The 20,509-nt window shown below is 31.4% G+C and overlaps 2 protein-coding genes across 7 annotated transcripts; one reads left to right on the plus strand and one right to left on the minus strand.

Annotated features, from left to right (window-relative positions):
* The first annotated feature begins 2,917 nt into the window (after nucleotides 1–2,917).
* Nucleotides 2,918–4,930, plus strand: LOC127239588 (heat stress transcription factor A-7a-like). The gene is made up of 2 exons (XM_051257802.1): nucleotides 2,918–3,443; nucleotides 3,950–4,930. The coding sequence occupies exons 1-2, from the start codon at nucleotides 3,003–3,005 to the stop codon at nucleotides 4,631–4,633; spliced, it is 1,125 nt and encodes a 374-aa protein (XP_051113759.1). The 5' UTR covers nucleotides 2,918–3,002; the 3' UTR covers nucleotides 4,634–4,930.
* Nucleotides 4,931–5,981: 1,051 nt separating this feature from the next.
* LOC127239871 (BTB/POZ domain and ankyrin repeat-containing protein NPR1-like) lies at nucleotides 5,982–19,283 on the minus strand. Of its 6 annotated transcripts, none has more exons than XM_051258223.1 (5): nucleotides 18,522–19,277; nucleotides 13,419–14,163; nucleotides 12,154–12,354; nucleotides 10,887–11,135; nucleotides 5,982–6,016 (listed from the first exon to the last, which is right to left on the minus strand). In XM_051258223.1, the coding sequence occupies exons 1-5, from the start codon at nucleotides 19,053–19,055 to the stop codon at nucleotides 5,997–5,999; spliced, it is 1,749 nt and encodes a 582-aa protein (XP_051114180.1). In that variant the 5' UTR covers nucleotides 19,056–19,277; the 3' UTR covers nucleotides 5,982–5,996. The 6 variants fall into 6 exon arrangements, with proteins under 6 accessions (XP_051114180.1, XP_051114178.1, XP_051114181.1 ...); XM_051258221.1 differs by lacking the exon at nucleotides 5,982–6,016 and adding an exon at nucleotides 8,229–8,564; XM_051258224.1 differs by lacking the exon at nucleotides 5,982–6,016 and adding an exon at nucleotides 8,230–8,537 and having other exon boundaries at nucleotides 18,522–19,276.
* Between the last annotated feature and the right edge of the window lie 1,226 nt (nucleotides 19,284–20,509).

A 20,509-nucleotide genomic window follows, 5' to 3' on the forward strand; every position in this document is an offset into this window, starting at 1 on the left:
AAATTTATAAAAGTAAAACTATAATATAATAAAATATTATAATATAATTATTAAATAATCAAAATATATTTATTTGTGTAAAATGTATAATAAATTTTTAAGGGCATATAAGGAATAAAAAAAAAATTTACAGAAAAAGCTATTTCAAAACGCTGGGTAAGTTAGCTTTTCAGAAATTAGCTTTTTGGGTCCAAAAAGCTATTCCAAAAAGCTAATTTACCAAACACCTAAATTAGCTTTTTGACTGGTCAAACAGCTACAACCTGTTCAATAAGCTAAAAGCTCTTCAAAAAGCTATTTGCCAAACACCCCCTTAAACTAATATCTACTAAAACTCGGATAAATCTACTGGAAAATTGATAAAAATATACTAGAAACATAAAGACAAGTAATTCGAATTAAAATGCATAAATGGAAACTAAAAACTACGAAAATGAAATAGATAAATATGCGAGTTCATCTTATTGTGTGTGTGATGTGTTTTTTCCTAATTTTAATCCTAAGATAGAATACCGCATCTTCCCACTAAAAATAAGCATTTCCAATTATTCCTCCACCACTCTCAACCGCCTAGTAACCTCCTTTCATCATCTCTCAACCACCTGGTAACCTCCTTCCGTCAACCACCTACTAACCTTCTTCCATCAACCACATGGCAACCTCATTCCATCAACCACGTAGTAACCTCCTTCCATCAGCTCTCAATCACTTCCATTGTCTTTGAACCTTGTTTCACTTGCTCCGAACTTCTTCAATTGCCTCTAGACCAGATCTGTCGCTTACTCCGGTTTGTTTCCATCGTACTCCTAACCGCTCCACGGTAATGTGTCCCCAACAGCCTCGAGTTAGATTGAATCTTTGGTTTTCCTCTTGTTGGCTTGTTCCATAGAGCTTTTTGAATAAAGTATGAAAGTGCATAGGCTCTCCACTAATGTTCAGTATGAAATTATTAACTCATAGCCAATGAAGGTAATTATCTTATGATCTGTGAAAGTTGTTGCTTTCTATCTTGTGGAGGCAACCTTCCTTTACTTTGTGGAAGCACCGCAGTCCAATAGAGATAGTTGTTTTCAACCCAATGGAGATATCAAATTTATGACCTTATGGAAACATTGTTCTGGGATGGAAGTGCGATAGTCTAAGGAGTTGCTGCCCTAAGGTCCATTGAGGCTGCTGTTTTCGATCATGTGGAAGCACCACAATCCAATAGAAGTTGTTGTCTTCGGTTCTGTGGAGGCTGCAGTCTTTGGCTCCAAGACATGAAGTTCAATTGCTGTTTAGCGGCTCCGTAGCTAAAGAGTTGTGGCTCCCCTTTCATCTTTGAGTCTGCTTCAAGTTCGGATGCTTTTGGACTCATGTCCAACAATTATGTATATATATAATTTATTTATAATTTTTTTAAAAGTTAAGGTTTGTGTGATTGTGTTTTCATCGTCTCATTTTTTACTACATGTATATATAAATCTATTTTATTTGTTCCTAAAAAATACATATACATTTTCTTTTTTTTATTATTATTTAAATAATCTATTATCAATCTATTTATAGCACTTTAAATATTTTTTATTATTATTTCAAAAAACCTAAGAACACGACCAATCAAATTCTTATTATTTTTATTTCTTTTACACATGACATCAATTTTAAATATATTTATTAAAATATATATTTGAATTTATCTTAATTAATTATATATTAAATCATAATTAAATTTACAACAAAACAATATTTTATTATTCATCAGTTAACTTTCCACCAAAATTCAAATTTTCAAAACCAGCAGTGTCATTGAAGCAAATAACGAGACATTGAACGGAGGAATTTAGAATAAGTTGTGGGATTCGGGGGCAAAGTGGAAATTAAGAAAGTAAGGGTACCTGATGTAAACACATGGGAAGATGTGGTTTAAGTCCGTGCTGAGAATTGCTACAAATGGCAAATTATCAGGAGCGGTTTTGCTGTGCCCCACTTTACTCTTTTGGTTTTGTCGTTTTGCACAGCGCATGCTTTTGAAACACTTCAAGGCCGTGTTTGGATGTATTATTCTGTATTTATATTGTGATCCCATTTGTTTTGTTTGTATTTTAAAAACTAATACTCCCTCCGCTTCAAATAGAATAGTTTTGTTTATCATTTTTATCCATTTTAAAATAATAGTTTTATTTTCATAAATAACTATATTACTGTAAAATTACCTATATTTTTTCATTTTTATTACACAATTGTCACTACTTTTTACATTAATATATTCATAAGGACAAAAAAATCTTTTACCAACTATCAATATTCTTTAAATCTTGTACACAATCTAATTAAAACTATAGTTCAGACGGAGGGAGTACTTTTTGTCTCAATAAAAATTATTGTCTTTGCATGTGTATATATATGCAATAAAAAATCAACCGTTCACAAAAAAAATATATATAAATTTATTTATTTTTTATTTCGAAACAAAAAAAATTATATTATTCGATTCACGTTATTTTTAATAAATATATTTTTTATTTTACTAAAATAGCATATTAAATCAAATTTGAAATCAAAATCTCAAATTCAAACCTATTTTTGTGGCAAAAAAAAAAATTCAAATTTTATTATTTGAATGTTACAAATTTAGAAAAAAATAAAAAATATATATTTTCTTACAAAATATTTTACTTAACTATTATTATTATTATTATTATTAAATTTAAATCGAATCTTTTCATACTTTAAGAAAAAAAAAAAAAAAAGCACTAGACATAAGGATTTGTGTGTAAAAAATGTTTCAACGTATAACTACAATATAAATGGAAAAAAATAAAATAAAATAAAATAAAATAAAATAAAACTTACAATGAAACAAAACACAAACAAACAACCCCTAAAGAAGTCTTATTAAACAAAAACATTTCCCTAACAAGGCCCTAATTCATCGGGCACTATAAATACGTGGCATCGTCTTCTCCAATCCCCATTTCACTCTCTCCATACACACTCATAAGTCATACAGAGGCGCACGAATGTACAGATTCTGCTCCCCAACAAACCCTAACAATTCCGGCAGAGGAGAGCGATTAATGTTTGATCGTCGCAGCGCAGAGAGATTGGAGCCTGAAATGGCTGAAATCAGCGCCGATGAAGTGTTTCTCACTACTGTGAAGGAGGAGCCATTGGTAGTTCTGGAGGAAGACGAAGAGTATTTCGGAAGTGGTTTTGACGATGCGTGGGCGGCGGAGGAGCAGACGAAGCCGATACAAGGCCTGAGAGAGGTAGGACCGCCGCCGTTCCTGAAGAAGACGTTCGAGATGGTGGATGATCCGACCGCCGATTCCATTATCTCGTGGAGTTCGTCGGGGAAGAGCTTCGTTGTTTGGGATATTCACAAGTTCTCGTCCGATTTACTACCTAGACACTTCAAACACAACAATTTCTCCAGCTTCGTTCGCCAATTGAACACCTATGTAAGCATTATCATCATCTTAATCATTGATCGCAGATGTGAATTCATCCAATTCCTCTGTTTCTCGTTTCTAACTTTTCTGTAGATTCAGTTTAATTCAAGCTTCTACGTGATGATTTACACCGCTTTGTCATGCTTCCGGTGGATTTGTACTGTTATCTATTCTGTTCTTACTGTTTCTCGGGAAAAAACATATCCAAAAGTTTTGATGAGGTTAAATCTGTTTAGCTATACAATTTGCTGAAACCTGAATATCACAAACGATCATCACTTTTTAGTAGCTTCAGTTTAATTCAAGCTTCTACATGATGATTTACTATGCTTTGTTATGCTTCCAGTAGATCTGTGCTGTTTTCGATTCTGATCTTACTGTTTCTCAAAAAAGAAAGTAAAATCGCTGAAGTTGATCCAAAAACATTTGAATCTGTTTATCCATAACGGTTGCTGAAATCTGAATATCACAAATCGATTAATATCCTGCAACTGATGTTCAACCATTACTGGCAGCGATTTAAGAAGATCGATGCAGATAGATGGGAATTCGCAAACGAAGGATTTCAAAAGGGGAAGAAACACTTACTAAAGCACATCAAAAGGAGAAAACAGAGTCCACAAATCCTCCACAACTCCTCTTCACTCACCGCCAAATGCTCGTCGGAAACCGATCTCGAGAAACTGAAGAGCGATCACCGCCTGCTGCACCGGGAACTCAATAAGCTCCGGCAGCAACACGACGACGCGATGCATTACCTCAACTCCGCCAGCGATCGCCTAACTCTAACCGAAACCAAGCAAAAGAACATGATCATATTCCTGATCAAATCTCTCAAAAATCCTCTGTTCTTGCAGCATGTCATCAACAGGTTGAGACGAAGAAATTCAGTTGTGTCGAACGGAATCTCAAAGAGACGACGATTGTTCGACGGAAGATCTGTCGAATCCAGCGCCACAAGAACACCCGATCCACCGAGCAGCTCGAACACCAACGTCTACTCCTCGGAGAACTTCATTCTGTGGGAGAAACTAATGGAAGACGACTTGATTTACGACGAAGAACAGGGAGAATCGACGAAACAGAAATCGGAGATGATTGCCTCCGAGCTCGAGGATTTGATCGCGAAACCGATGGAATGGGGCGTCGGGATGGCGGCGGTGGTTGAACCGATCAGTTTTCCGGCGTCGACGGCTTAGGAATTATAAGTAAGTTTTTACGATTTTAAAGGGTGCTTTGCATATAAATATTTGTTCTTGTTTTATGCTGGTTTTGGGGATTTTATGTAGTTTTTAGAAGTACGAATGTGAAGTTAAGTCTTAATGTAGTTTGAAATGAGTAGTAGTAATATATGCATGGTAAATAATGTGGATATGTGATTTTTAAATATGCTGTAAATTTACATTGGAGTGTAGTATTCATTCAACAACAATAATTGTATATACTTTTATGATTAATAGTCGGTCTCTAACGGTCATATTTATCTTTTGCGTTAATACTAAAAATATCATATATTTGTATAATTTATTGTTTTACTAAAAATATTTTGTAATTTTTTTTTTAATTTGTTTGTACTAAGTTTTGATATAATAATTAATATTAAAAAATTAACACAATGAGATCTTTAGAGCCGGACGAAAGTAGTATTATAAAAAAATATATAATATGTATATGTTTATATAATATATTGAGTTGGTTCACTCAGTATTTTTTTTAATAACACCATATTTTATAAATATTATTTACATACACTATATAGAGTATTTTATTTATTAAAAAAAAATTAACATTCAATATAAAATATTATTATTTTATATTGTGACATAAATTTTTTATATCCAACATAAAAGTTATAAAGTAAATATTTTATTAAATATTTTTATTTTTTTTCACAAATATTTTTACTTTACATCACATAATTGGTGGAAAAAAAATATCATTACACTACTTTATATCTTAAATATCGCGACAAATAAATATGTACATTGTAAATTGACAAACGAATAACTATATATTTCTATTAAGAATATTAATTACATAAAAAACTTAAAATTTATATTGATTATAATTTTATTTCTTTATTTATTTTATAACAACAATAATTTTAAGTTCGAATAATTATAATATTATGTAATGTAAAATGGATATCCAATATAATAATAAAAAGAAATGGTTACTTCTATATAAATTTATATTCCCTTTTTCTTATTTTGATTCCTATTTTTATTTTTACATAATATTTTAGATAATATAAGTACTACTATTTATTATTTTTTTAACCATTTTATTCTTGGTTTTTGTTTATAAAATTTTGACTATTATAATTAAAACAGTAGAAAAAATTAAAAAAAACAAATAGTACAAATAATCAAAAATTGTAAAAATTTTAGAATACCTTTAACTAAAAATATTAAAAAAAAATTGAAATGAAGAGAGTATTATTTTCAAAATCCCGTATAAAGCAGAGACAAACTGACCTACTATCACTCTACCACAGTGAAGGCTGAATAACAAAGCAAACGTATTAAGGAACAACGTGGAGAGTCAATATATCGACACGTGTCAGGACTTCCCCCCGCCATCTGTGTCGCAATTATGAAGTAGATGTATAAAAAATAAAAAATAATAATAAAAAAAATTATGAGGTAGATGGAAGATACAGTTGCCCAGGCCCTCCCTCGAGTAGGGCCGTAGGGGTAGGCAAAAAAAAAATGGAATCGAGCTCTCGAACCGTCTAATTGAATTAAACGGAATCGAATTTTTGGTTAATCGAGTAAATTCGATTCGAATATAAATATTGTATATTTGCTATTTGTTCGATTTGATTTTAATTTTTGATATTTTTTCGGTTTGGTTAACCGAACCGAATATATTTATATTATTATATTTTAAAATTTATATTAATAATTATATTCGTTTCGATTACGGTTCGATTTCGGTTCAAATGTTTGAAATATTTGCAAATATTTTGATTTAATTAGAATTTAAATTATTTTTTAATATATTATTTTTTAATTTCGGTTCGATTCTAATTATTTTCAAATATTGCAAATATTTTCGATTAATCAAAATTTTCGGTTCGGACACCGTTAGCAATTTTGGATATTTGTTCAGTTTGAATATCAAATACCTGCATATTTGCTAATATCCGAACAGTTACCGCCCCTACCATCGGGCTCACATTTTCACGCGACGCGCACGTGCACGGACGGACTTCTACCTTCTTTAGTCCATACCCCTTGCACGTTCACTTATCTATATTTTGTTCTCCACTATAATGATGTTATCAATATACTCTACCACAAAAAGTGTTCGTTTTATTTTATTTGTCAACTACAATAAATATATATATATATATATATATTTTCTTTTTATTTTTATTTTAAAAAATAATATTCTTACAATTCAATATATTTATAATCACTTTATATATTTTAAAAAACCTAAGGAATAAAAATAATTTTACCTTTCTATTTACCACATCTATTTTTTATACTCCCTTCCGTCACACATAATTTGTCTTTATTTTCTATTTTCGTTCGTCTCACATAACTTGTCCTTTCTATTTTTGGAAATATAATTATGCACTTTAATCGCATTTTAAATTTTAAATTTTATAATTTTTTTAATTTTAATTAAACTATTTACTTATCTTAATCTTAATCTATAATTATTTTTACTAATACACTTCTTAATTACTTACTAATTAATATTATATTTTTTTTTATATTTATGTAGAAAGCAAATAATTATATTTCTCTCTAATAGAGGGAATATAAAAAGAATATATAATACCTAAACTCTATTATCTCTAGTTTTTATACTACAATTTTATATAAAAATAGATTATTTATTTCTACAAAAATCACATCAAACTTTAAATACAAAATCAAATACACCCCTAATGTGTGTAGATCATATTTTACACTACACGAAACATACATGTGTATATATATTTTTCATAAAACATTTTTAATACTTTCAAATTCAAAATAAGTGTTTTTTTTTATTTTAAACTGAAATAAATTATTAACCTAGTACAATTTTTAATAAAAATATATACTCCCTCCGTACCAATTTAAAATACCATTTTTACAATTTTTATTTGTCTCATTTCAAAGTCATTTATCTATTTTTTAAAAAACAATCGTGTACTTCTATCAAAATACCCTTATTTTTTACTTAAATTAAAAATATACCATTACACATACAATTATTTCAAACAAAAAAAATATCATATTAAAATACTTTTTAAACAAAAACTCATATAAACATTATATTTCAAATAAATTTCAATTCATAACATAGAAAAACACATCCCTAATTTTCATTCAACAAAATTTTCAAATCCAAGCCACAATCCATCATATTTCACACTATTCATCATATTTCACAATATTCATCATATTTTACCCTCTCTCTCTCTCTCTCTCTCTCTCTCTATATATATATATATATATTTAAAATACTAATTAAATAAGAAGTTTCCTATTAACATACACACATGAACCCCTTCCATAAAAGCCCCAACAAGACTGTCTATGTTCCTATAACAAGTGACATAGCCAACAATCCAAAAATGTCACTCTCACATAGAAGAAAAAAAAAGATTGCATATCAATACAAAAGAAGCTCATTGGTCAATTTTATCACATCACATATCATGACAATATACACACGACACTAGCTACCTAGAAACTTCAAATTATATAATAATAATAATAATAATAATAAATCACTCAAGAAGTGCCACGGGTGAGAGGCTATCGACCTCACAAGCTTAATAAAGTGGGGATGGACTTTTGGGGGGGTGGGGGTGGGGGTGGGGGGCAGCAATAAATCAATGACGTGGTTCAAGAATCTCTTTCTCTCTAAAGTTAGTCAAAAACACAAATAGGAAAAGAGCTATGGGCGAGATCCATCACTATAATCTCATGTCATCTCATTTAGCAAGTCAAAAGCACTCTTAAAGTGATCAATACTCCATTAAATAATAAGTGGCTTTCTGTGTTTGTCGGGCCTAGTTTGCAGGGTATTAGATTCGGTCGTAGGTTTATCCAGTGCGCACTTTCGATAGAAACGACTGCGGATTCCCACGTCATACTAAAAAATGATAAAAAAAGTAGTTTTCTGTGAAAAAATAAAACAATTATCATCAACTGAACTAACAGTCTAGAATTGTTAAACGAATAAAGTAGCTCCTTAGGCAAGTTCGATTTGATTTGTTAATAGATTGACTTGTTTATAGAGATAAACGAACAGAGCTCGAGTACAGCTTGCAGATAGCTCGATTCAACTCATTAGTAATGATATATTTGTAATATTTTATACTACTCCACCTGTCTCACCACAAATGATCTTTTTTTTTTGTTCGTCCTCAAAAGATGATTTCTTTTGATTTTTTTTTGTAAATTTATCAATCTTAAATACACTTAACAAATATAAATCAATTTAATTAAAATATCAACCTCTTACGTGTAGGACCACTCAAAACTTCTTTATTTCTATATCTCTTATTACTTCAACAAATATTTTTATTTAGTGCTAAAATTGTTCCATTTTTCATAAAACTAATTTATGGTAATGAATAAATATATAAATATATATTTTTATTTATTTATATTATGCAGACTTTTATTCTCTACCAAATTATATATATTGTATATATTTTATTGATATATAATGTTAAAAATATTTAGAATAACAACAACACTATTCGTATAATAATAATAAAAAAATATCATAATTTATTACTAATAACTTACTAATTTACACTACCTAAAAATGTCCCTAAGTAAAAAGGTTATCTGACCCGGGACAGAGGGAGTAATATATAAAATTTTATATCAAAACTTACATTTATTTATGAAATTTTAATATTTCATTATAATAATTGTGAATAAGATTATATCTATTTACTTTATATATTAAAAAATATATACTATGTATCCGAGCTCGAGTTCGAACTTTGTGAGCCGAGCTCAAGCTCAAGTTTGAGCTTTGCAAATTAAGCTCGAGCCATCATTTTAGTTCGAATCTCAAATGAGTAAAGCTGAGTATGTACTGATAGCGCGTTCAAAGCAAGCTGTAACAACAGATATTCGAGCTTGATCAATTCGTTTAATAGCTCTATATCAAACAAACTAAATGCATTACTATTCTCAACATGACTATTTTTCCCCATTCGCCGAAGTCTTCCGTTAAGACAGAGACTATTGAAGTTTTGAGAGTGAAGGCACATGCATTATTTGATTCAAATTTTGTATATGTGGTTCTATATATATATATATATATTCATATTCATGTCTAGGATAGCATGGTGAATATTAGAGTACTAATTAGTCATAATCATCATATGAAATGTAAACTGACTGTACAAAGTGCATCTTAACATATAATGAATACAGTGTATGAAATGATAGCGGTAGTCATAAGGTGCATGTTAACGCAACACATATGTATAATATATACTGACAATAGACGATAACAATCTACACGGCACACGCTGATTTAGTTCAAGCCATAGGATGCCAATTTATATTTCGTTAGCGCTCTCAATATAACATAATTCTACTTGATTTTATACTTTGTTTATAAGATATATTATTCAACACATAAACTATTAATATGACTTGATTTTAACATATTTTACATATGGTTCAACAAATTTTGCATGTTGCATGTTGATTGTCCCAACCAGCACATGAAAATACTATAGATAGCATATGAACATATAACACACAACACAGGTATAAAACATTAGTATATATGCTAATTATATTAAATCAGAACTCTAACCCCCGCCATGACCCATATTTTTGTTTTGTATTACTCAATAAGTGGACATATAACATAACACTGTTCAACATATTTCTTAAGTAATTCAACAATTTTTTTAATTTTTTTTAATATTATTATTTTTTTATTTTATGGTTTAATATTGCAACTCTAAAACTACATTATCTAATTTGTCTTGTAACTTGTAACAGATGGCCTGACGGTCACGGTTTCAAACCCCTGATGTCTCTGGGTCTTTCATGCTACACATAGTTCGCCTAATGTGACTCGTATTGTCAGACCTAATTTGCAAGGTATTAGATTTTGCAAGAGGTTTACCCAAAGCGCATTCGAAGAGTACTTCCCATGTTATCAAAATAAAATAAAATAAATAAAATTAACATTAACAATTAATATTAAATTCAATAGTTCACTAGTGTTAAAAGATATGACACATTTTATTTTTTATTTTTGGTTCAAGGTAAATAGAAACTGTCATGTTTCCTATAGTCGGGACTCCTACGTAGTCTTATCAACTATGGTTTCAAAGAGCTATGGTACAAATACAAGAAATAGTGTAACAGCAAAAAACAAGTCTAATTGAAGAACAGGCAAATAGATGTCATTGTAAACTATTGAGTATGCATATAAGTTACTTACCGAATGTGAACTTACCGTTTGATTTTATTATCGGCGCAGACGAAGATGACGAGGATGTAAGGTTTGTTGCGCGGTCTAATTCTTCTTTGTCCTCTGTATACGCCTTGCTCAGAACTTCTTCGAGCTCCTGTCTCCGTTGCCTTTTCAAAGGGCAATCGTTGACAGAGCCATTCCCCTGCTGAGCTATCTCGGTGTAATCTTCCCTGTCCATGATCTTGTTTAATACAGCCGAGCAACGTGGGAAGAAGCGCTTCCCAAGTTCCACTACATCCATAGAAAACATAAGTTTTTAAGATTGGTAATTGTGTCAAAAGTTTATGTTAAATGACGGGCAGGCGACATATTATGCATGAAAGTAGATGGATTTCGCAATGTTTTGAGATTCACTTTATTTAGCATCATAAATCAGATGGTTGAATATTGAGTCGAACATGTACGGAGATCATTTAAAGAGTTTAGACCATCACCTGTTAATGCGACACCGACAATATTTGGTTCCAAATAAATCTTTTACATGGTTTCTATTGCAGGTCACCAGGTTTTATATTAGATCATTTGAAAAGATATATATACATAATTCAAATTGTGATATTGCTTCAATTGAAGCTGAATTTCAAGGATTAGAAGTTGCTTTCATGTGATGGCCCTAAAAGTGTACCGAGTTTCAACTAAAAGCTTAAGATTAAAAGAATACATACCATTTATTTATATATTATGAACCTCCACGCAAGGTAGATTTACACCACATACGAATTTTGCACGTGGGACCTGAACACAGACGTTCCGACTTTGATACCATGCTAAATAATTATCTAACCTAAAAAGTTTAAATTTAAAGAGATACGCATCATTTATTTATTTATATATTATGGAGTCAATCAATATATTACGCTACTTTTCTATGTTTTAAGCACTAATTTCCTGGGAATGGATGATGTGCCCAAGAAGGAAAGTGACTGCTTCTAGTCGAGCTTATCTATGAGGATCATAGTACCATGAGAAAAATCAATGTGCTAGTAATAATATTCAGGCAAATCGACTGTGTAGTGGAGAAAGCTGATAGAGTACTAAAGATTAGTTACATATAAGAATGTTCTTCATGACTGATTATTTCTTGAAGCCCAGAAAGTGTGGTTCATCTTTTTCTTTCTTTTTATCATTAGTGTTATTAGGTACCAGCATGAACTTCAATCTTTTCCCAGAAATATGCAGTTTTCAGTAATGCTAATGCAGAATAAACCCAAAAGTATCGAATGTAAATAAATCTGAGGAACATATATACCGGTTTTGGAGAGGGCTTTTAGCCTATTCAGATGCTCTTCTTTGATCTTGAAAGGTGCTTCGTTCAAGTCCACCCCAGTCCTCTGAGAAACAGACATATTTTTGTTGGTTCCGTTCAATGGAAATTCGGAAGTTCCATCAACCCGAGCAATATCCATGGCCACTTTAGCTTCCATGGGGAATAGAACTTGGGCTAATGCAACTGAAAGGTAAGTGATAAGCTTCCGTGAGACGAAGTTGTTACAAAACCATTATCATCTGTCAGTACAAAGTACAAATATCCAATTTCTATATTCAAAGGTAGCATGTAAAGCAATCATGTAAATCCTTACCAATTAATCATAAAAGGAAGCTCAGGCTACATTCAATATGCTCAAATTTGCAGAATCATACACAAACTTCACTGGAGGTAAACAAGTAAATATGACACAATATACACAGAATAAATAAAAAAACAGTGTCGCGTATGCTTTATTATGAAATTGAAAGATGGAAGGTTCATAACATTAGGAGCTTGGTCTTTTAAAACAGAGGTCATGCTTATTTTGACGAAGAATCATACAGGGAAAGTATGTGACTTGAGAAACATAATGAATTCCAAGATGATCACTACAGAATTATTCAGTACATTAAAAACAGCATCTTTTAGCTTGTTTATTTAATTGTGTTACCAATTAAACTATCTCAACACTAATTAATAGACTACAAAATATCAAGTCATGGAATTGGCTTGAACATTTAGTCTGCTCTAAGAAATATTTTATAATCTAGAAAAGAATTTTGGGCACACTGAAACTAAATGTACCCATGAACAAGTGGGAGGTGTACTTGAAACACAAACTTAATGATATTTGCACCAATAAAAAAAAAATAAAAAGAGGTTGTGAAGTCAAGATGATAATCACATGTCACTACATTGATTGGAACAAAACACTTCGATGACATTTTCGGTTCAAATAATTTGTAAACTCATAGGGGAACTTTAATTATAGGTTCTCTTCTTAAGCTCAAAGTTACAATCCACAACTCAAATCCATCTCATAAGATCTTCTCTTTACTTGCTCAAGTTGAGGTCAGCAACTAACCACCTAATCTCTAATCCATCCTTTAAACTCCTAAAATGTTTTCGGCCATATTCATGAGATGCCCTTAATAAACCTCCAGATTTTAGGCAATTCACTTAACAATGCAATCATGTAATCTTCTAAGGCACACACACATACGTTGTTTTAAAAGAGGCCAACTGGAATATCACAAGAAAATTACCTCTATTTTCAAGATAAAGCAGGTTCTTGCGGAAATCATCACCAGCCATAGCAAGAGACATTGAAGCCTCTCCTAATAATGGATCCCGTCTCTCCGCTTGTTCCAAAATCTCTATGCAAAGCCGATCCGAAGGAGTAGATTTCCCTTCTGCATTTTTATAATAATCAATAGCTCTTGTAAGTCTCTTGGAGATCTGAAGGGCTTTCCTGCCATCTGCAGTGAGATCAGATGGCCTAGCTCCTTTAGTCAACAGAGAGACTATTATTTTCGGGTCTTTTCTCATTGCAGCTACATGAAGCACAGTATATCCTCTCAGATTCCTGAGATTTATGTCAGCAATTGCCAGGTCAAGAAGCTCAGTGGTGGTCTTTGCATCACAGTAAGCGACCGCATAGTGCAGTGCACATGCGTCGTCTAAATTGGTATTGTCTTCTTTGAGTAGCATTCTGACTAACTCAACATCATCAGACTCCAAAGCTCGGTGTATCCTCTTAATATGTTTATCAGGAAAAGTGTTGCTTTCATGTGATTGTATGCCAAGTGATAACCGTAATTCGTTTATTTGTTTCACAAGAGGAGGAGGCAATGCTTTATCAAGAGTAATAATATCAAGGTCAGACTTTGCAACAATATTGATAGACTTGCAAACCAAACTTTGGCAAAGTGTGCCACACATGCTTGCGACAGATAAAACCATCAATACATCATCGGCTGTCGCCTTGTCAAGGACGTCCATCAGATTTTTCTACGAGGACATAAAAATGTCAAAGCATATAAAATAAGAAAAATAAAAAAATAAAATTAGTACATCAGGATTCATTCAACTAAATTCAAGATGCATCTCCTGAATGAAATTTTCAAATTGAAATTGAATTTGGGACAACTTATTAATCAATATTATGTAAACTATTTGGTAGGATTTATAAATTCAAAGTCACACTCACACCTCATGAACTCAGTAAACTTCTTGCAGCATCAACACCTGCTGTCATAACTTCATTTGGAGTACAATGCAATAGTATTCCTTTGGTCCTAGAGCTAAATCATAAACTGGAATTTCCAGATACAAATAGAATGGAGAATAGCACTACTAAGTAAAGCAATGTCAAACCGAACCAAATCAAGCATGTTCCTTATTATCTTATCCATATCATGAGGGTGAGGCATTCATGTTAGTAAAATAGGCACTAAACCCAGAAATACTGTTTGATGCGGAACCTAAAAATACAGTGAATATTCTTAAAAACTAGATACTCTAGATCTTCAGAACAATGCCAATAAAACACTAAATGAGGTAAAGAACACTAAAGAAAAACCTGACACTATAATTTGTATGATAAAATCAAAATTAGGAATACTAAGTTGGCCGGAAGGTTAGTTATAATGGGGCAAAAAGCACACTGACAAGCAGAGCAGAATATAAAAGACAGAGTTAACTTTATTATTTAACTGTATCATGGAGAGATTAGATGACCTAAACAAAATTGATGGATTGGGACCTAATCCAGTCGAAAATCTTAAGTTGGAAACTTGTTAACTGGCCTAGAATTTGTATCAAGGATACTGTCAATGACAATCAAAGTGGCATTCTTAGATGACAAAGTCGTTCATCCTTTCAATTGCAGCCACATCCTCTGATTGAATCACAAATAAAGCAAAATACATTGGATCGAAGCCTTCCCACTAATCGTGCAACTTCTGACAGTAAGCAGGTAGCCTGAAACTGAACTTAGCCTATCTAGATCGCCTGTGAAATCAATATCCTATCTTTCTCTGACCCTCCTTTTCAGCTTCTTAGCCATATGAATGATCTTGTGGAAAAATCTGAATACGGAAAAGCTCATCACAGGGATGGTGTTGGAAAGAAAGGACTCTCTTTAGTGAGCCAAACCAATCCCTCAAAACTTAGCTAGGAATCTCAACCCAGGAACACAAATCCTTTAAGTTGTTCTATGTAAATTTCCTCTTCCAGTTCACTAAGTAAAAAAATTGTTTTGACATCCATTAGCAATCTCCAAACCAAATTGAGCAACAATACCCAACAGCACTAGATAACACCTTGTTGACTGAGCCACTTGACAACTAGGCAAACCTTCAATCCAAGAATGTCAACCGAGCAATATCTTTTAAGCATCGCGAAGTGATCGACATCCCTTTGGTCACTCGATCAAATGCCAAATATTATTCCTTACTAGGTTGTCCATCATAGCAACTCTTCAAATAGCAGACTCACTACAAAAAATGGCCTCTAAAAATTAGATGCTTCATCATTATCTACAATTTAATAAATAAAAGTTCTTGCATAAGTGGATACAAAATCTTGCGTATACTTGGCTTGAGGAGAAATTTGCTTGCGAGACGATCAGCTTGATTTTGAATAACCACATTTTTTGACTCTACTGGAATCTGGCTTGCTTCATCTTTCTTGCTTGACTTGGATGGATGGCTCAAGTATGAGTATCTTGGTTGAAGTAAACTAGCTTGGATTGAGATGGACCTCCACCTTATTGCATGCATTCCTAAGTTCGTTTTCTCGCAAAACCACTACAATTTTCTTCTTCTTAGATTTGGTGATTTACGTGAACAACTTAAGAGCTCCACCTTCTTGCCTACACATTGGTGAACTTGCTCAAGTGTTCAGAGCGATGACTCAAAATGATTTCTATCAATGATTTCCCATTGAATGACACATCTCACCAAATTACAACAATTCAACATCTTCCATCACAGGACAAAGCCAATAAGTTTCGATTCCAACAAATATGCAGGAAAATTACCGTTTTCAGCTCTGGGAATAGATTCAGTATCCAAGCTTTCTAATATGCTGGACATTATAAAACTCATAATTTCAAACAATATATGGCCCTACCTGACCAACCTTTAGCACTTCAAAATTTAATGCAGAATGGGTGAGCAATTACGATAAAAACAAACTTGTGGACACAAATGCTACCTATCCAATAGCCCTATATTGGGCAAATACACCGTGCCTACTCAAGAAGAGCCCTATACAACCTTTCAGGGACTCCATTATGTCGAGGTGCGGTGCCACAATCTTGTCCATAGTAATTACATTTTCAACACAGTAAGGATCAAATTCTTGGCAATAATACTCTACCCCACCATCAGCCAATAACTTCTAACTTTTGCTCAACTTCATTCAATTTTCCAGAAGGGTTTCTTAAGTCTTAAACATTTCTATATCATCACTTCTATGGCCCTAAAACTACACCCATATCTTCTGCAAGAAATTGCCTACCGTAGAATAGTCTGCAGTTACTGTGTTATAAGTGCTGGCTAGTCTAGCACAGAGTCTATTAGGTTGTGTTCTGTATTTTTCTTTCGCTCCAAAAATGGAATTTACACTTCAACCAAATGATCTATTGTTACTGTGTGTTTGGTACAGAAAAAATAATTAGTCAAAATAGAATTAAAGAGAAAGAGAATTCGTTGCATAATGAGAATTGATATAGCATAGAATTCAACCTAGAGATATAACATAAAATTAATTATTATTTATTTTAAAATGTATATGCATATATAGACAAAAATAAATGCACAAATTAACAATTTTAAAATATGATGATCTATAACAAATAAAATAAGATATGCAAGTAAAACTATACCATCAATATGCACAATGTCTCTACCATTAGTTTGGCAAAAGAAATAATCCAAGGGTGTGTTTGTTTGGGAGATTGGATTAGATTTCCACTATTCATCCAAAATTTTCCCCCAAAAATATCAAATCAAACACCTATTTTTCATTTTTTATATTATACTAAAAATCAATTTTACATTTAAAACATCACATCAACACCTATTTATATCACATCATACAATTATTCAAATTCAAAATTTTTACTATTCAAATTCAAAATTTTTACTATTCAAATCCCAATTCAAAATCCAAATCCCAAACAAACACACCCAAGAGAGTTTTTTTCTCTTAGCCATACCATAAAGAGAAATAACTTTATTTCTATTTCTCTACTTCCAATTCTCACATTTAAATTATTATTAAAATAATAATAAAAAAAAAAACTCACTACATATGATAATATTTTTTCACGTATTTTGACCTTGTTGAAACCATATGATCCATCCTTTTCTCATAATCGATTTAGAGGTGTTTGGGAAACAGTTTTTTGAAGAGCTTTTAACTTATTGAATAGTTTTAGCTAATTTAGGCGTTTGGTAAATTAACTTTTTGAAAGAGTTTTTTTGGAAAAGCTCATCTGCTAGCGTTTTCATTTTAATTTTGATTATTCCTTATTTACCCTTAAAATTTAATTATTTATTTTATACATATAAATATATTTTTATAGCAGTATATTTAATTATTTTTAATATATTTAATTTATTAAATTATATTTTTATTTTTGTAAATTTAAAATAATTACTATTATTAATTCTTACAGATAAATTATTTTATTTGTAAAATATATAAATTTTTAAAACTAAATCAAATAAAAAAACAAAGGTTATCAATTTATTTATATATATTAAAACAATAATTAACATAATAAAAAAATATATACGAAAGATTTATTATTTTATATTTTACATAATTTCAATAAAAACTTATTACTTTTTAGTAAAAAGTTTTCTCAATCTAAATAATAAAAATAAAAATAAATATTTGATAATATTAATTTTTAATAATTAATAACAAATTTTTTTATAAATTTCAAATCAAAATAAACAAAATTAAATATTTTAAAAAATAACCTACCATAGTCTTATTAGTCATTTTATCTATAAACGCGCTAATGTCAAACGAACCATTGTTTTACCAAACACTTCAAAAGCAGACAGAATCAGCTTCCACTCCCAATATATAATATATAGTCACATCTAAATCTATTAATCCAATAGTTGTAGTTTTTTCTTTTTACAAGAATCAATCCTCATTTCTCGGTTAACTTCCTCTATTTTGGTAATTCTATTTTCTACTCTTACAATTTTTCTTCCATTCAATTCTCTCCTGCAAACCCACCCCTAATTAATTTGAAGCTTTAACGAAGAACGATAAATACATATGAAATGAACCAAACGCATTAACACAAAAACTAAGTAAATTGACGAAACAGCTATCAATACCTGAAACCTTGACACCAATTCATTGATCTGGAACACAAAAGAGGCGTACAGAACTTCCACCATAAACCCTACCGCCGGCCTGCACGCCAAATGCGAGCAGTCTTCATCAACACACTCGCACACACCCTTGCCGGAAACCCTAACTTTTCCACTATAAGCATACGCCAGCACCGTCGACAACGCATCGAACCCGACCTCATACTCCTTCAGCACCTCCTTCATCTCCACCTTCGCATCACTCTCTCTGTCCAAAAACAAGTTCTTAAAAAAAGGACTCCTCGCCGACAATACGCACCGGTGCACCGGAATCTCTCTTCCGGATTCCACAACCATCCGCGCGTCGGAAAAGAAGTCAAAAGCCGGCGGAGAAGAGCCGTCGAAGAAGATCGATTCCAGAGTTTCCGATAAGCGTTTGAGCGCCGCCACGTCCGGCGGCAACTGATCCGTCGATAAGGACAGCGTCAATTCGCTTCCGCTGCTGCTTCCTCCGCCGGCGACGTCGTTGGAATCCGAGAAGGCGATTCGAGTGTCCATTTTGAGCGAATCTACATTCGAAACGACGCGGAATTGGATCGGCTATCTTCCGTTTTCGATTGGTAACGGCGGATGGTTCCTCCGATGACGGGAAGGATGGATTCCGATGACCGGAGAGAGTTGCAGAGACATATGGAGGTGGGAGAAGAAATTTGATTCGGAGGGGACAAGTCAAGTCACTGATGAGCTCAGCAACCGATTGACAAATAAACAAAGAAGGGAAAATTAAACGTCACTATTTATAGTCGCGTGGTTGCACGCGTTTGGAGTTCGTCCACGATGTGTGCATCTTTCATCTGAGGCTGAGACTCAATCGGGGCCGTCCATTTTAGGCTATGGGCCTGAGACCCGACCCAAATATTGGATTATAAATTTTGATTTAAAATTGGATCTGGATCCGAATTCGGACTCAACATTATATTTTATCCAAAAATATCAGTATAATAAAATAATAAATAAATTTAAAAATATTTTTGATATAATTTATATGATTAGAAATTCTTATATATATATAACTGATATATTATTAAAATATAAATCAGGTCCGGGTCATATTCATATTCAAATAGTCTATCTTAAATTTGATATTTAACTTAGACTTAATAAAAAAAAATAATATTATCTGATATCCAAAAAATAGTATCAAATCCCAAATAAATGAATCCGGGTCGGATTTCATCTATTCTAACTCATTATCATCCCTTACAACTTTATGGACTTCTTTTTATTTGTTAGATGTTTTCTCAATCAAACCAAAAAAAAAATTGTTATTTTTATTTCTCTATTCTTATTTTTATGTACTAAATATCCTTTCAAAATTTACTAGTATAGTTACTTTTAAATTGTGAATTGAATTATCCTAAACCAAAGCTATCTATTTATACATTGTTTGATTGTATTTTGAAATTGATTTGAAACAAAATATTAGATTTAAATTTTTGTTTAAATAATATTTTAATGTGATAACTGATAAACAAATCTTAACAAATCTTGAGACAAATAAATTTTAATTCAAAGTTACGATTATATGAGTTTGTTATTTTGTCTTCTCGATCACTTTCAATAAAAACTTTTTTTATATTTTTTCAAATGAAATATACATATCTTTAAGAAAATATTTGAAAAATATAAAAAGTAATTTACTTGAATATCAATTTTTTTTTTAAAAAAAGAAAATATATATTTTCACATTTCTCAATAATTAACTATAAAAAATACCTATAAATTAACTATTTGTTCTTTTATTATCTTAAATCAAATCAATATTATTTATTTAACACAAGTTTCAATAAAAATATATTATTTTCTCAAGTAAAACATCACATTGCAATACTATTTTTTAAAAAAAATTCAAATTAATGTCATATTTCAAAATATAACCAAACAAATAATTTTAAATACTTAAAAAACACAGCTTGAGTTTCAGTCTTATATACTAAAAATTAATAGGTACT

This window comes from Andrographis paniculata, unplaced genomic scaffold (genome assembly GCF_009805555.1).
Source record: "Andrographis paniculata isolate CXL003 unplaced genomic scaffold, ASM980555v1 Contig78END, whole genome shotgun sequence".
NCBI lineage: Eukaryota > Viridiplantae > Streptophyta > Magnoliopsida > Lamiales > Acanthaceae > Andrographis > Andrographis paniculata.

Excerpts from the sequence above, each read along its gene's own strand:
- LOC127239871 (XM_051258220.1), bottom strand. The coding sequence starts at position 19,055 with ATGGACACTCGAATCGCCTTCTCGGATTCCAACGACGTCGCCGGCGGA. Across the intron at positions 11,136-12,153 it reads AAAAGCCCTCTCCAAAACCG|TGGAACTTGGGAAGCGCTTC; the intron begins GTATATATGTTC and ends CTATGGATGTAG. Across the intron at positions 10,514-10,886 it reads GCCGATAATAAAATCAAACG|GTCTGACAATACGAGTCACA; the intron begins GTAAGTTCACAT and ends CTTGCAAATTAG.
- LOC127239588 (XM_051257802.1), top strand. The coding sequence starts at position 3,003 with ATGTACAGATTCTGCTCCCCAACAAACCCTAACAATTCCGGCAGAGGA. Across the intron at positions 3,444-3,949 it reads TTCGCCAATTGAACACCTAT|CGATTTAAGAAGATCGATGC; the intron begins GTAAGCATTATC and ends CATTACTGGCAG.